Source organism: Chionomys nivalis, chromosome 12 (assembly GCF_950005125.1).
Source record: "Chionomys nivalis chromosome 12, mChiNiv1.1, whole genome shotgun sequence".
NCBI classification, from domain to species: Eukaryota; Metazoa; Chordata; class Mammalia; order Rodentia; family Cricetidae; genus Chionomys; species Chionomys nivalis.
The window spans coordinates 35,295,782-35,313,388 of record NC_080097.1 but is presented as its reverse complement, the minus strand read 5'-3'; the positions used below and the strand labels follow the sequence as shown (position 1 = coordinate 35,313,388).

The window sequence follows — 17,607 nt, the reverse complement described above, 5'->3', positions numbered from 1 at the left end:
TAAGATTTTGGAAAGAGCTGTAAGAATCCAATCAGAAGTAAAGATTAGCGGTCCTGGAAAGTGAAGTCATGAAGAAATTATTCCTACCACCCAAAAGTGAGTTACACGCATTTTTTAAAGATTCCAAAATGTATAAAATTAATAGTATGTGTGTAAGATTTCACTTTGTAAACTGTTACATAATTAATTCTAAAATCCACAAATCTAATAAGTAATCATACCCAGTGTTTAACAGTTATTGACATGACTTTTTTATTGTCCCCAGGAACGGCTTTGCTTGTAGAGACTGACTGTCTAGTGACTGCTTGAATTTAAAAGTCGATTCCATTCTTTAAGAATGTGATTAAAAATACCTAAACTTCTTCAGACTTTTCTCTCAGTTCATTTAACTGTAAGTTTACTGGATATCAACAATTGCATTTAAATGCATTTGCAGAAATACTGAATTTTATTTTTAGAACTGCCTAAACTAAATACTTTCAAGCTTTGAAACTGTATTAATAACTTTTACATACAATAAAAAGCCACATATTACAAGCTATATTTATCAGATAGACCCTATTATCTTGTCATCTAATACTGCTTGTAAACTTAAGAATTCTAATCACAAGTACTAATTAATTCATTATACATTCTGAGTAGACTCCTTGATATCCATTATGAAGTTCTGATTAGCTCTGATTGCCACCCCACCAGCCAGCCTTCCCTTTTGTGGGGTTGCTGCAGTATGCCTCCTCATCTGGTCTTTCCTGTATCTTCTCTCTTCTAGGCTTTAGACAGAAGGCCAGAAATGTTCCAATATAGGGCCAACCTGAGACTTGTGGGTAGGCTATGTAGAGGTCAGGGGTGCCAAGAATAGTTAGTAGACAAGTCAAAACTTTGTGAGGTCCATATCAGTCCAGGTGACCTAACAAGGGGTGGTAGAAATGCCTACAAAGCCCTAATATCCCCAGACTCAGGAACAACTGTGATAGGAAGGTTGGGAATGATGCCAGGGTGCAAAGACTCAAGAAACAGGACTCAAACACAGTGAGGTTTGGGAGATAAGGTGGGGGCCTGGTTTCGAGCAACAAAGCAGTGATATCAGAACTGTGCTGGCATGCAGAACTGATGAGACACAGCCTAGAGGTGCATACACCTCCTAGTGCTCTTGTGGGACCCAGAGGAGGCTGTGGGTAGACAGGGTCAGAATCTTATGGGCACAGGGAATAATACCCAGTGTCTGACATCCTTCATTCACATGCCTCCTGGCTCACACCACCCTTCTATTACTCGAGGTTTGTTCTCAAGGGGAGGGGACCATCCACAAAGGTTAGTACTGTGTGAACCTGAATTCAGATGGTTTATTTGAGACATCAGAGCATCCATACAGCCATGACTTTATACTAGCACAGCACAGGCAATCACTGACTGAAGATCCTTTCTGTGGGTTCGCTGCGGTCATACATTCTAAACATTACATTGCGTAGGAAACTGTTCCATGCCATGATACTTATGGTGTCTTTGTAGTTGAAGACTCTGTCTCTTCCCAGATTGTTATTTTAACAACATATTTATAAAATAGGTACAGAGAGATTCTTAATGGAAGGAAACAAAACCAGATAATCTTTCATTTAGGAATTTGTGTTAGAAAATAAGAAAAACCTCATTAAACCACTTCTGATTTAAATTTGTGATTGCCAACTTAGAGTAGGCTAAAATGTTGCTGTTTTAGTTAATAAAAATTTGATATGCCACTTATACAATAAACAAGAAATATGAGGCATATAAAATCCATTTATGAAAGAGATGATTTCATCACAATCTGAAATATGTATGTTAATGAATATTGCTAATTACAAATAAGCTTAGTTATTAAAGACTGCACAAGCATGTGCTTTACACAAACTTTAAATTTATATTTATACTAAAATTTTATGCATTATATTTCATAGGTACACGGTTTCTCCTCGGTTGTAATTAGTGAAGTATGTGTGTTAAAAGTTACTTAAGAACCAAAGAAAACACTGAATTAATCAGAGCGCTGCCATCCCTCTCCCTAGGTTCTTACCAAGCCTTGCTAGGTCAGCCCTGGAGAAGAATCTGGCAGACGCTGCAATAGAAATAAGTGCTGGCCACAGCCTGGAGCCAGAGCTGGAGAACTACAAGTGTAAGTACTTGGCTCTGCTGGACTCGGTGACATAACGACAGTCAAACATTTTGTGTTATTAGTGTCAATAAAACCCTTTTCTTTTGTGTATTGCACTGATGAAGTGAGTCTATGTCTTTCCTTAAAAAGCAGTCTGAAGGCCTTTCTACAACTGAACTTTTGGTATTGCTTCTTTCAGAGGGGGCCGCCCTCCCTGCCAAGAGTCAGTTTGGCACTAATGGAATCAACTTGTCTAATTTTGACAAATATGTCTTTCCAAATGTTTTCACCATACAGTTTAGAATTCTGTTTTCTTTGTACAGCATTATATTTTGAGGGCCACCAAGTTTCCTGTGGGGCACGCCAGGGAGCATTTTCTAGGGAGACAGACTAAGGGGAGCCAGCTGTATGCCCTCCTCTTCCAGTCCCTCCAGTCAGCCGCTCTGCCACCTCCACCTCTCTTCTGCATAGCCATGAGGAGAAGCTTGAAGTGAAGAAGACTGTGCACTCTAAAAGTCCCTGTTCTGAACTTAGAGAACAGGAAAAAAATCCATTTTTAATGTGCTTGTCTTCTCAAAGCACACGTGCGCCCATTCTCCAACAGGACTGCAATGGCTGTGGCTGTGATTGGAGCTTTAGTCACTGTGGCTACGCTGAACCAAGGGTTTACTATTTAAAATTATAAATTTGATACTAATAGATCTGAACAGAAGTGCGGAGGCCACTCAGAGACAGACTAACTCTGAGATTTGCTCAGAGCTGGTAGCATAAACAGAGAGAGGCTATGTCATCTGGATGGTAGATTGCTTGGTCTGGGAAAGGTCAGCGCCAGCAGTGTCCTTCTCGGCTTCCTGTAGGGGATCAGGGACCTGAATGAGAAGATTGTTCACTTGACTGCTTCCATTCATCTTGAAAGCTACCGATCTCCTGGTCACGAGCCTGAGCTCACAGAACAGCCTCATAAGGGCAGGTCTCCGTCCAGGTGACATGATGGCCTTCAGTGTAGCATGGTCTTAATGGGAGCTGCACCTCTACTGCAATGCCATACTTTCCAGTTCTAGCTTTTTATCAGAACACAAGTTTATGTTCTCCTGAAATTACATTTGCCCCCAGTCATGATGGCGAAACAGGTGCTCTAACAGAAGCACCCTGTGAGACTTCTGGAAAACCAGCAAGCCTGCTTTCTCCCAGTGTGTCCCCTATGTAGTTGAAATGTTATCAGTAAACATGGATCGTGTGAGCAGAATGATCGTAAAGACCTCCACCATGGCCCTGTGCTGTGCACTGAGCCCGAGTGGATGCTGCTGGGCCTGCTGTTGTGTGATCTCGGCAGAGCTGTGTAAGCTGGTTCACTGCCACTCTCCTGCTCTTTCCCTTCGTGGACTTACATTGGGTCTACAACATAAATTGGAGAGCTAGTGTTTTAGTTTATTCTTCAGCTGTTTAATTAAAATCCCGAAGCTGCCTGGCAGTGAGGTTGGCCAGACTAGACCTCTCTGGGTATTTGCAGGCATTGCTGTGACTAATCCTCTGCCTGTACACAATGTTCAGGTGAGATAGTGTCCGGCTCTCTGCGGATCGGCGCTGTCAGCGCACCAGTGTACAATGCCCAGGAGAAGATGAAAGTGCCCGATGTTCTCTTCTATGACAACGTTCAGGTGAGGCATTGCTCTGTGGTCTCGGGCTAGTCACGTCGTGGTGCCAGCGCTCGTCCAGATGACACTGATATTTAATTGTGGTCATGATGTCCTGAATTCAGTTCAGGTAGGGCAAAATGAAGGACTGAACTGTTTTTAATGACAGTGATAAGAAGGTTTGAATTTCTTTCCAATGGTTAAAATTAGGAGTTATTGCTATGGATTTAAATATATGCATGTTGTGTGTACTCACGTTTTGTGACTATGCTTGAGGCCAGTAAAATATCTTATTGAATTAAAGCAGACCTACTGGCTGTCACTTCGGCTCCTAGTTCAGTCCTCCCTGCAGCTCACAGAAGGTGTGTCCTGTATCTAGCTATATATCAAGTTATACAGATAGAAATAAAATACTCTTATCTATGATGTAAAAACAGAAACCTTGTTAAAAGGAACAATAGTGGGCTGTAGAGATGGCTCAGTGACTGAGAGCACTAGCTGTTTTTCCTGAGGACACTGGTTCAATTCCCAGCACCCACATGGCAGCTCAAAACTGTAGCTCCAGCTCCAGGAGATCTGACACCTTCACACAAATGCTCATAAAATAAATTTAAATTTTAAAGAAACAATATTTCTCAGTGTTGTCTGACCATATTTCACATGCTGTCTGTGAAAAGGAGAAAAAAAAAACCTGTTAAATTGTTATAAGAGTTGGAAAAACTCCAAACCAGCTGAGGTTGAAGAGCCCTCACAGCACGTAAGAACGTAGGAAGTTCAGTAGGAAGGAAGACCATTGTGTCCTTGAATGGTGTCTGTTGCCATGGCATTGGTGACACAGACATTGAAGACTGCAGATCTGCAGTGAGCTTTCCACAGACGCCCTGAGGGGCTTTCTGTAACCAGCTCCAGATGCCCCCACGCCCCCAAAGCGTAATGAGTCACTCATCAGAAGAATTTTAGTTGCTACGGTTCTGGGGATGCGACTTGATGCAGTTTGCTTCTGTGGTGGGCACTGCTGCTTCATTTATGCTGCGCGTCACCGTAGAAGCAGGAACCTTCGTGTCACGTACAGGTGCAGGGCATAGCCAGTCCATCTTTCCTCTGATGGCCCGTAGTCCCCTTACCACAGTGCAGTGAAAGGGTCTTTCGAATGTTTCTCCCCTGGATTTTTCTTTCATTTCTTGTCTCCAGTGAAGTTTCTAGCACATTTTTGAGCATTCATTCTAAGGAGTTTGTCTCATTAAACCTTTATTATGGATTATGACCCATGGAGCAGTAAGGAGAAATTGGAGAATAACAGATTAATAGCATTTTAATAAGTTCAAGGAACTGTAGACCAGAAAAATTAAATACGACAGGTTAGGCTTGTCCCTAAGTTATTGGGGTCCAGAAATTAAAAGTTATACACACAAACAGATGCATCTCCAGGACTCAATTGCTTTTCGTCTGATGGAAAATACAGACTAAGAAGTACATATGGTTGTGTTGCTGTATAGTGTGATGGAGGTACATGCAGGTTGCTTTGGTAACAAAATGAGATGATGAATGCTGACTGGAAAGGTTTCAGAAAACTCAGTCCACAGATTCTTGGATTCCAGTTGCAGAATGTCAAGTGATGAGGCTGGTGCCTGAGGAGCTACCATTGTCCAGGCTTCACTGACGGAATCTGTGACAGATTTCAAGCACGCTTGCACTTTCACTAACTTTGTCCTCACTCTCTTGTGTTGTCCAAGAGCTAGAATCAGACGGAGATAGTGGGGCAATGGTGATTGCAATGGTCGAGGTCACAGCTAAGGAGGATGTGAATGAAATAGGCAGTGACGGTGGAGACAAAGGGCAGTGTAGCCCTTATAGGACCCCTTAGGTGGTAGAAATTAGGGATTTTGTTTCCTACTGTCTTAGGGACCACATCATCTGGTGGAAAGAGGAAGAACAGAAAATCACTCCTAATTGTGCCCACAGTGAAAGGAGTAGGTAGTGTGTGAGAGGGGGCGAGCGAGGAGGTTGGGCCTGCGCAAGAGCATGAGGAGTAACCACTGCTCCCAGAGCATTAAGAGCCATCTGAAGAGCTTTGAAAACTGAGTGGCAAGTCTGGGAACAAAGAAACAGCCATGTCTGTCCTGCAGAGAACTCGTGTGCCCCAAGGGAAATGGAAGTTTCAGGAGCTAAATTGGTCAGTCAGAATCTAGGTCGGAAATAATAAAGACCATAGGTCCCAACTGTGCCAATAGAGAAGAAAGGGTCGCATTCTCTCTCTCTCTCTCTCTCTCTCTCTCTCTCTCTCTCTCTCTCTCTCTCTCTCTCTCTCTCTCTCTCTCTCTCTCTCTCTCTCTCTCTCTCTCTCCCTCCCTCCCTCCCTCCCTCCCTCTCTCTCTCTGTGTGTGTGCGTGTGTGATTTTAATGAGAGTCCCATGAAGAGAGGGGCAAGATGGACAGTGACCATGATGATGTCACAGTTTGATCGAGAGGAAGAAAAGGGTTCTTTTTAATGGGGGTGGGGAGGTTGCAGGAGGAAAAGAAAGCTGAAGATGAGGAAGCGAGGGGTCCTGTTTTGAATGAGCGGAGTTTAGGAAATTGGGGATTAGCAGTCATCACCGAGGAAGCCTGCAGACTGCCTGCTCTAAGTGATAATTGCCTGCAGCTGAAAAATCTCGAGTTTTGTTTGTTTTTTTTCTTTTTTTACATTTTGTGAGTTCATATATATACATGGGTGCACATGTGCCATGCACTGACCCACCCTGTTATATCCTGGGCATCCAAAAGAAAGCAGCCAGGAAGATGGTGAGAAAGAGCAAAGATCAGAACTGCAGGAAGATGGGTAGAAGGGAGAACCTGCCCGTGGTGCTGCAGAGACTGAAGTACTCACTGGTGTTGGCAATGACCTTAGGCTTAGCGGATGGCTCAAGTCAGCAGGCAGACGCGGTGAAGGTCTGCAGCAGAAGGATGTGTGAAGAGACTCAGAGTGGAGGCCGAGCTGATGGCGCTCCAGTGTCCCCGGGCCGCGGGTGTGCTTCTGGGGAGTCAGCGTGATGAAACAGCCTCTGAATTTTCACTTGGGTAAAAGGAGCCGCCATCTCCAGACCATCTTAGGAGCGAGCTCCAGTGTGAGTGACACCCAGGTCCCCCTCCTCAAGGACCTGTTCACTTTAGGACAGTCTTTATTTATACTGTTAATACTCTTCTTATTTATTTTTAATGTTCCAGAAAGACAAAAAAATGAATATACTCATTTTACTCAAAACCTTTTTAAATTTTAGTTCCCCAGTGTATCTAATTTAAGAAAACTAAAAGTACTATTCATGTACTTGTTCTTGAAAGTGGTGAAAAAAAATAACTTTCTTAGTTTTGACAAGTTTTGAGTGTCAAAAAATATCAAGAAAAGCAAACCAGGAAAATTCTAAGAAATATGTGTAGCATGTATATATTATAAAAGGATTTTTGTTTCAAAAATAGAGAATTTAAGGAATCTGAACGCTTTGTTTTGGGCTGTTGTTGATTTGGTCCAGAAATCAAGAAGAGAGACTCAGGGTTGAGACTCTGCTGGGACACAGCTCTTGTTGCCGTCCCATGAGCCTTTGTAACCTACTTACCTGTGTCCTATTTCTTGGTACACAAAAGAGCAATACAGTCTCCTCTGTGGCTCCTGTGAGAAACTCTAATGTTGCCCTTTTGTCATACTGTGTCATGATTCGAATGAAAAATAATGGAACGTCGAAAGTACCTTTTTAATTCTAAGACTCTGCATAGCTTTGTAAGTGGTTGATCTAAGCGTGTGAGGAAGTGGGTCTGTTTCTGGTGCCTACTCTTGGGTGCTTTTCCTTCTTTTTGTTAATATATAGTTTACAAACTATATGTACTTATGTATATTTTTAAATTTTATCTTATATATAAAAATGTAGCTGGGAGGTGGTAGTACACGCCTTTAATCCCAGTACTTGGGAGGCAGAGGCAGGTGGATCTCAGTCTGGTCTACAAGAGCTAGTTCCAGGACAGGCCCAATGCTATAGAGAAACCCTGTCTCAAAAAAACTATATATATATATATATATATGTGTGTGTGTGTGTGTGTGTGTGTGTACATATACATATGTATACATATATGTGTATGTATGTGTATATATATGTAAATATACATTTAAAAAAAGAAAGTCCAAAATGGCGGTATTTGATTGCTTTTGGTAGCATGTGTTTACTTACATTAGTAAGCATCAATTTAAATATTACATTAATTATAAGCCCATTCTGAAGAACATAAATAAATATATTTGAATTGAATTATAAAATTATTTGAAATATTGGTCAGTAGTTTGCTCTTGCTCAGATGGGCAATTTGAAGTTTTCAGTATTGGTGACCTAATTGATTACTTACCTTACTTTTATCCACATCATTAAATATGTTTTTAATTATAGCCAGGTTTGGTAGCATGTCGTAACCCTATGTAAGCCACACATTAATTCCAATTTCCAGTCAACAACCTTGAAGGAGCAAGAATAGACTTAAACTCTCTGACCTTAGTCAAGGGGGAACTGACCCGGCCACTTTGTATTTATGACTCCCAGATGTGTGGCTACTAACAAAGATATTTTGATGTAGGTGCGGTTACTTGGTGTTTTGGGTATTAAGATGGTAATCACTTTGTTCCTTGTATCATGATAAAAATTCTTTTCTTGTGAATTGGGGTATTTAAAGATCATAAGAAATAAAAAAATACAGGTGCTTTCAGTGTTCACTGGATTGCCCTCCGGGCACTATCCTAGGTCTCTGTATTTCTTTGTGTCTCTGTCTATTCATCCTAACATTTCTAATCCACATACCCCTACCCTGGAACATGCAAACCCATCAAGGCTGGACCCCCAGATGTCACCCCAGTGTGGGGCTATGACAGTAGCACACACCTTTAAGCCCAGAACTAGGTTGGCAGAGGCAGGTGTATCTCTGAGTTCTCCCAGCCCTGTCTACATAGAGTGTTGAGGACAGCCAGGGCTACTTAGAGAGAACCTGTCTCAACAATGACAATAACAAAAATGTGTTTTAATTCAAGCCAGTTCCTTTTGTATTGTAATATATGTGCTACATTTTAAGATAACACCTCTATAGCCGCCTTTCTTATTTGACCTTGATTGTGTCTTTTTTTTTTTTTTTTTTTAGCACATGATAGTGATGGAAGACATGCTCAAAGATTTTGTCCTTGGAGAACACTTACTGTTGGTCGGGAACCAGGTGAGTTTTGGCTGGGAGCAGGCACAGATGAGTGAATGCTAGTACTTCAGCAGCTCTAAGTTTCTTCTCTGGGGAATGAACATTTAGAAATTCTTTTTCCTCTTAATAAAATGACATATTTAAATTCACAGCCTGAAACTCTTTACTGTTCAAAGAGTAACCCGTACCGTCTGAGCCTTAGCATTATCCCAAGGTTAACCATCTTCACTCATGTCCTATCACCTCGCCCATCTACCCCCGGGATGTCTGTGCCTTCCCAGTGCTACCCCAGTCCTGCCCACCATCACCTGCCAGCAGGAGTGCAGAAAAGATCTCCGACCAGAGTGGCACCACCTGTGCATGCTGAGATCCCTGTCGGCCAGGTTGTTGGGTGCACAAGCTGAGTGTTCCTACGTCTTTTCGCTGTAGACAGCTCCTTGCTCTCAGATACAGCCCACATCTTAGTGTGCCATGCAGTTTGCAGGTTGCCACCTCTGCACACTGCTCCAGCCCAGGCTTTGGTATGTCTTTCTTAGCCTGTGCTGCCTTGAACCACCCTGACCGACCTTCAAGTTCTCATCTCTTTAGTGTTTGGTTCATGTCTGTCCTCCTACCTGGCGCTTCCCTTTCCAGCTCCTGGGAGGGATGCTTTGCCTTGTCTGAGCTAGATTCCATCGCATCTTTCTCTTCTAGCCCTTCTTTCTCACTGTATTTCCCATGTAGCGACCATCCTCCCAGTTTACATGTCTCTGCTCATTTCTGTCCTGGGTTCCTAGCACATTACTACTATGTAGTGGAGATGGTATCTGTATATGCTCGTGTGAGGGATGGACGGACACTCCGTCTTAGTACATTCTGATAGTTTTCCTCAGTTGAATTATCAGATCCAAAATGAATAGCTCTTTAGTTTTTTTATAAGTTGATCTTATGGGCAATCAGAAACTTGGCCTTATTTTTGTGTTCCTTGTTTTGTACTTACATAAAAATACAGATTCTTTTATGTATAACTTCTCAAACCTACAGTTAAAAATTTTTAATTTTATTTATTCTTTTTTGTACGTGAATGCATCTCAGATCAGGTTTGGAGGTCAGAGGACAATTTTTTATTCTTCCACCTCGATCCTGAGTCAGAATCTCTCTTCAGACTCTAGGTTAGCTGCTCACAAGCTTCTGGGTGATTGTCCACTCCTTCTCACTAGATATACACTACTTCTGCGTCAGGCACTTTCATGGGGTTTCCAGGAATCAAACTCTGGTCTTCAGACTTGCTGAAAAGCACTTTAGCTGCAGATCCTGCTCACTGGCTCTGTTTTAGAAACTCGTATCCAGATGGGCCTGTAGTTGAAGGCGTAGATCTGGAACTGAGTGGTGGCAGGTCCAGCAACCACTCTCTCCCATGAGTGGACGCTGGCACACTGCCCAGCTGTCTGAGGTCTCACTGGCAGTGTAAACAGTATGCACTCTGCCGGGCTAATGTAAAGATGGCGTGTGATAAACCACGGGGAGGATTCCACACAGCACTGAGTGCCAGCTAAAAATAAAACCCATGCATCACATAGAAGTTTTAAAAGGATTTTTGTATTCTCTTGGTTCACTTTTTTCTAAACAAGAATTAAACATAAAATAGATAATCCATGCTTGTTTTCCACCATTTGAAATGCCCTACCTACTTCTGTTCATTGGTAGTCGTTTTTCTAGTAAGTCTCTATAGGTTAATGAAAAGTGACTGATGGTGGCATTGAGTTCTTGTTGGTCTTATCTCATTGAAAAATGATTACTCTGGACTTAATAAAGCCCAGAGTCCTTTTATTATTTCTTTTAGGACAAAGGTATGGTCTTTTTAATCTTTAATTTTTATTTTTTAGTACTTAATACATGGTCCTACATCTACATCCCTCCCTTCCATCCTGAGGTCCCACCCAAGCTCACAAGCTCAGAAGGTTTGGGACTTTTGTTTTTGAGACAGAGGCTCACTCTGTGTCTCTGGCTGGGCTGGAACTTAATATGTAGACCAGGCTAGCCTTGTGCTCACTGAGATCCACCCACCTCTGCCTCCTGGATGCTGGAATTTAGAAGTGTGTGCTACCCAGCCTGGCTCAAGGCCAGAGTTCTTAACAGACTTTGGTCACTTAAAGCCTGGAATACTTAGTGTGTCCTTTGAAAACTCCTGCTGTCAAAATAATGGCCTCAGACATGACTGGCAACTCAGCAACAGATCAGAATGGCAGAGAGCTGGGGCTTGAAGGATAGTTTCTCAGATACAAGAGTGCCAAAGGCGAGTCTCTAGTGGTCAAGGCATGACTGACAGACCAGCCCTTTTCATAGCAGGAGGATTTTCCAGGTTGATAACAAACCTGGAAGTCTAGCATCAGCATCTACTGGGTCCAGTGTTGCAGGGACCTTTGGGCTGTGCGTTTCTGCTGCCTGTTCCTTTCAGTCATCTCAGGGGCAGTCTGCCTCCTTCACACTGCCATTTATGTCCCCTTGTCTGAGCCACTCTTTGCAGCGTGGCATCCAATTCTCAATATCTGTGCTGGGGTCCCAGTGAGAGTTGGTTTCCTGTGTGGGTATCTGTCCTGGTCTTTGCCAGCCTTTCTCCGCCCTCACACCCTCTTATCTTGGTGCTTTTATCCTCACAGTAGCAATGCGTTGTCATGGAAATGGAGCAGGAGGCACAGAAACCCAGACCTATTGCCCAGGTTTTTAGCTGTCTGAGACACTGAATAAATCACTACCCTGACTCCATTCTCTGAAGTGATGAAGTAGGCCATTTTTAGATTTCTGTCAGTCTCCTGTTAGATTCAGGAATTTGTCTGCCCTCTCTGCCAATGCCAGTGAACCATTAAGGGCCTTGGTTATACCAGGCTCCTCTCTGCTGCTTTGTGTATAGTGTTTATCAGGTATTTGAAAAGTATCTTAGAGGGCTCTGCATTTCCTACTTAGTAGACAAAGTATAAATATCAATAATTCGTGAAGTATTAGAAGTAATTTGAATTTAAAATTTAGATGGATTTTTAGGACATCTTAAAGCAATGGGCCGAATTCTGTAAAATTGCCCCTACTGGGTCAGGCACAAGCTAGGTGAGTACATGACTCAATGCCCATTTGCCTGAGATAGCCTAGATCTGAAACTAGAGGCCTGTGAGCAGAGTTAGGTGATCTGCGTGTTCTGAGCAATCTCTGGCTAGTGTTTAGCTATGAAGAGTGGCACCCATGCTTGTATTTGCCAATCAGAAGGTGGGAGTTGAACCAGTGTGGCTGGCTCAAAACCTAAATAGAATTGTATAAACACTCGAGCCAGCTAAGTTCCGTTTCAAACTTGTTTTCTAGAGTTGATATCTGTATAGTACAGGCATGGTCTGGTCAGCCTTTGTCTGCCTCCTCCTGAGGGTGTGAGGAGCTGACATCTGTATAGTACAGCCAAGGTCTGGTCAGTCTTTGTCCGCCGCCTCCTGCGGGTGTGAGGAGCTGACATCTGTGTAGAACAGGGAAGACTGGCGAGCTTTTGTCTGCCTCCTCTTGAGGGTGTGAGGGATACAAAGCACCTGGAGGGCCCTTAGCAACTGCAGACGGAGGCTGCCTGGCAGGTTCCCTTTCTCTGTTCTTTTTCCTTTTTTCCCCGGGAAGGTGTGCTTTTGCAGTCGTGGTAACTAGGCCTTTTTCAGTAGCTTTGAATGCCACCTTGTTCTGCTGATCAGTGGGTCTCATACCTTCCAGAATTTGGTATTCCTTCTCATCAGCACCGGTTTCTCCCTTGGAAAGCATCACCATGAGAAAAAGGCAAGCCCATGAGAGCGCAGGCAGCAGGCTGAGGACTCCTGGCTTTGCTACCTTGGGTGGTGTAGCCACTGTTTTCTGTGAAACAATCGCGGAACCCACAGTTTCTTCATAGGTTTAATTTTGAAACTAAGCAAACTGTAGCAATGATCATCAGTCTCCTTCCTTTCTCTTTCTAAAGCATTGGTGACAACTCAGGAAACAGTGAAGTGAAGCTTTGGGGACTAAATAGGACAGAGACTTCGGCCGTGCGTTGGCGTAGGTGTAAACATAATGGATGTTCTTCATAGGAGCTGGTGGTGGTCAGAAGCAGGCTGCCAGCCTTCTCTTTGTGAACTAGCACTGGCTGGATCCATGAGAAGCTTTAAGTGTGTTGTAGCTGGAGGTATTTCAGAAGGTTCTTGTGTTACCAGTAGCAGTTTTTAGGCAAGAGGGAATTCATGGAAGTGGGTGTTGATTTTGAGGTCTATCACCTTTTCGCCCTTATCGAACCCTTTCCCCCTTGTAGATACTCCCGTCTTTTCTAAACATCTACAGCATCCGTTAGGAAAAGCTGAAAACAGGTCCACTTACAACATTCCTCAAAATACATGAAGATAAAGTAGTTTCCATTGTACTTTGACAAATAAGTTTTAAATTTCTATTTTCATTGTGGGATTTTTCTGCCAGAGCAGTCTTTCTAGGAAATGAGGCACAATTGCTACCTTTGAACCAAATGGGACAGGTGTCCTGGACTTCTACATGTTTGATGGTCACCTAGCCTGTGCTGCAGATGTAGGAACTCTGCAGAATGTCGCCATGTGCCCCCACCACCACCTTGTAATTACAGTGTTGCAACTTCCCCTTCCTTGTAATTAGGAACTTTTTCTGGTTTTATTTTTTATTATTATGTTATCATGATATTCCACTTAACACAAAAGAGAGTTGTCTGTTCATTTCTTAACTGATGATGCTCTTTGGGGTGTAAGGGGTCTCCCCAGCTCTAGGAATACAAAGGACAAGCTTCCTGATGTCTCCCGCTTTTTTTTAACACTAGTTCACTGTATCTAAGTGTGTATAGACCACGAGTCCACATGCTACACAAATATTCATAGAAACCGGGTTAGAGACAAGTTTACAGGTATGTATGCCATCTTTATTTTATTCTAAAGACCCTAGGAATAAATATTTGGGAAGAAGAATGATTGAGTTTTGAGAACAGTTGAATTTTATTAGACATTTGAAGGGAATGTATTTTTCTAATACCATCTAAAATGCTCACCTACCCTTTCATAAGTATTATTTTAAAATTTTGTCTGTTTTCTTTAGAAATCAAAGCTTAATCAACTGCACAACCAATGTCACTTGGTTTTGGTAGTAGGCAAAACTTCATAGCAAGTTATCAGCATTTGACCCAGGCTTAATGAGGTACAATAAATTATTCACAGTGACCCCTACCTCCTGAACAATCTATTAAAATCACTTGTCAACCTTTTTTTTCATTTTAAGTCAACTTTTTTTGTTATCATTTTATCAAATAATAGCTACCTGCTAAAGTTTTCAATCTTAACTTTTTTGTTTGTTCCGTCATTCATATTTTTCCCCTTGTCAAGATTCTAGTGTATGACATGGAACTTGTCACACAGGACTTCTTATGTAGACTCTTCTCCGCCTTGTGTTCTTCATGTTGTGGCATGACTCACTCTTCAGTGCTCCATTCAGCTCCACATCTGCAGTCAGACAGTCCTCGGGTTTATTTTTCTACTAAATCTGAAGAGGTTTCTTTCCAGACTCCAATGGACTCAACAGTGTTATTTCACAACTGATTTATTCAGTCAGGTTCCATCACAGTCTGACCAATGCACTGAGGTGGGTGCCTTCCATGTCTGTTTGAGGTTCTATTCAGGTCAGTGTTTGCTACTGTGACAAACTCCTGAGAGAAAGGACCTAGCAGGAAGAAGAGTTCCTGTGGCTCCATTTCAGAGGTCTCAGCCTTGGCTGACCGGCTCTGCTGCACTGGCCCCACCGCCAGCCTTAAACCTCATGTTGGGAAGACATGGTGGAGGGAAGACACTCAGCTCAAGTGAAGCCTGGAGCTACGTAAAGCTTCAGAGGCACATCCCAGTGACCTGCCTCCTCCTCACTAGACCTGACCTCCAAGTCATCCCTTTCACTGTCAGTCCTTTTTATCCCGTCCTCAATAGTGCCCCCAGCTGGTGAGCAGCCTTCAGTACACAAAGGATGTTTTTTCCTATTATCCTTATTTGAGAGATACTAGCCCATTCCTAGTATAAATATTTTATATAGAATTATTTCAGTCTAGAGGGAATATTTTTATAAAGTAAACTTTACTCAACCCATTTAATTTCTTGAATAATTTATACAACAAAATTAAATTCATTTGTTCTAAGCTAACCATAACGTTTCGTTAACTTTATAGCATTTGATTTGATCTATTTTATGTTAGAAAAGTCAGAAAACATTTGCTTTTGTGTCAGCCCAGCAGAATCGTGACCATTGTTAGTGTTCTGTTTTCTGCATCTTCTTCTCTTTATTATGTTTACTGTGGATAGAAGTTTCACAAATGCTTGTTGACTTATCTAGTATTAAGATGCTGCACATATTTTATTGCCAAAATGAAAGAATGTGTGAATCTTGCTAACTAGTTGGAAACGGGCCTGAGCAGGTTGCTTCTGTGTTCATCAGGAGCACCCATGCCACTGTGCGAGCCTAGTTGCCTAATATCTCTAGAGATACTGAACAATCTGTCCATGAATGTTCTTGTCTGTTTCCCAGCTGGTGGTGACAGTGGGAAACTTGGGTAGCTCCGTGTGCTGCACTTCCAGTAACTCCAGCAGCCGAGAGTTCCAAGGCTCAGAAGTATTTGGTCTCATGAATGCACTATGCTCCCCTTTATGGTAGTATTTGGTACTTTGTGAGCTTTTCTCATTAGTGAAGACACCTGATTTATAGCCAGGAAAAGGTTGCTGTTCTGTCACAATCTCCCCGCCAGTTTAGTTTTTCCATCTTGCATTTTTAGCAAACCATTTTTTTCATATTTATTTTGGATTTGTGTTTTCTTCTTGAGGACATGTTGATCTTCCTGTCCCCTCCATGGCTTGTTTGGGGTACTAATGGCTAGCCATGTTTCCAAAGTGTCTGCTGTTTATAGTAGCAATGTATTTGTTTCCTAGCTGATTGCAGGGATGTAGATCTTACTCCTGCGTGCAAAGGGCCATAGCCTCTGGCAGGAAGCTTTGTGATCAGTTCCGTGGGAGCCACATGCTTGAAGTCTTTGTCTTCTTATCTTGGCTCTGCTGCAAGACCCCATCTCTGTGAATATTTAGGGTTACTCACTGTTCATTTTCAGTGAGCTTATTTTTCTGGTGATATAAATAGCTTGTTTTCATTGAGAGAACATGGAGAAATAAGCAATTGACACTGATTATACAGCAGCAGTCTCCTTTGTAAGATTAAAGAATAGTATTGAGAGACTAATTAGCCTAGGACTTCGTATTCAGATGAGTAAACCTAAACCCAGACATGGCAGGACACCTCATCTCAGAACAGTTGAGCAAAGGTTATAGCCCAGGTGTCCAGAGTCCTAGGGTAATATACTTTAAGACATGTTAAGCAAAGAATTTGAAAGTTTACCATATAGTAAAAATTTCTCAATTTAGAAAGCCAACTAGAATTTCTTCTGGTTATTACCATTTTTCTTCTTTGTTATTGTTTCCTATAGGCAGTATTTAATGAAATTAGTTACTTTTCTAAAAAGGAGCTCAGGGTGGTATTGAAAGAACGTTTCTTTTTTTTTTTTTTTTTTTTTTTTTTTTTCGAGACAGGGTTTCTCTGTAGCTTTGGAGCCTGTCCTGGAACTAGCTCTGTAGACCAGGCTGGCCTCGAACTCACAGAGATCCGCCTGCCTCTGCCTCCCAAGTGCTGGGATTAAAGGCGTGCGCCACCACCACCCGGCTTGAAAGAACGTTTCTAAATAAACAAACTGAAACAATACTGTTCAGACTATTCAAGAATGGAGGGAAACTGGAAAGAAGGACAAAGTGCAGAGCAAGAGTTGCGCTCTGTTGATGGCCAGGCCAGTCCTGGAACTACTTTAGCGCTCTGCCGCAGAGGAGAGGGCTGGCGAGCCCTTAGCTGGCTACCTGCCAGAGTCTCAGATCTCAGGCCCATTGTTCCCAGCTACTTGGTGGAGTGAATCGAAAGCCTCGGACTGGCCAGCTTTTGTTTGCCTCCATGTCATCGTGACACAAAGTCTCCACAAATCAGTCATGGAAGCTGCCTCTTGCCGTCTGTCTTGCGTGACAAAATACAGAGTGTACCTGAAGATGGCGCACCAAAACGGACTTGGCTTCGCGGTGCCGTGCACTCAGGGTGTTCACTGCCTGGAACCTAATTAACCTCGCTCCCTCCAAAAGCAGCACATTGCTGCCTCTGTGTCCACGGCTGGTGAGAGCATCTGAGCCATTCTGCACTGAAGGGGCATTTGTGCGTGAAAGGACTCTGTAAATGTAAATCCCGTCACTTTCTTTGTACACAGAATTTCGTCATGAAAAACAGAAGGCCCCTAGAAAAGGTGTCTGTCCCCTTAAGAGCACAGTGGACCTGGACTTCCTCTTTCTTTTCTCCCTTGCATGGCCTCCTTCCTTCAGTTTTGTGGTTATTGCCTGAAGGCTAAGCGTGAGCCAGGAACAATAGGTGTCTCACCAGAGGGCTGCCCACTTGCTGAGGCTCCTGACTTAACTGGAGTACTCTGGGTGGCCGTTTGGAAAGATAGAGGACTGACTGAGAGAAAACAACTGAGTGGTCAGGCTAAGAGAAGTGAAATGAGGGTGGCTGGAAGATGGCAGACAAGAAGAATGGGCCTGTGGT

At 42.8% G+C, this 17,607-nt stretch overlaps 1 protein-coding gene across 2 annotated transcripts in view; it reads left to right on the top strand.

Annotated features, from left to right (window-relative positions):
• The window catches only part of Vwa8 (von Willebrand factor A domain containing 8), a 320,343-nt gene that overhangs the window by 141,863 nt on the left and 160,873 nt on the right, over positions 1-17,607 (top strand). For both annotated transcript variants that reach the window (XM_057786174.1, XM_057786175.1), the window contains 3 exons: positions 2,043-2,149; positions 3,680-3,786; positions 8,911-8,982. In XM_057786174.1, the coding sequence (XP_057642157.1) occupies positions 2,043-2,149; positions 3,680-3,786; positions 8,911-8,982 (286 nt within the window). The remainder of the gene's footprint in view (positions 1-2,042; positions 2,150-3,679; positions 3,787-8,910; positions 8,983-17,607) is intronic.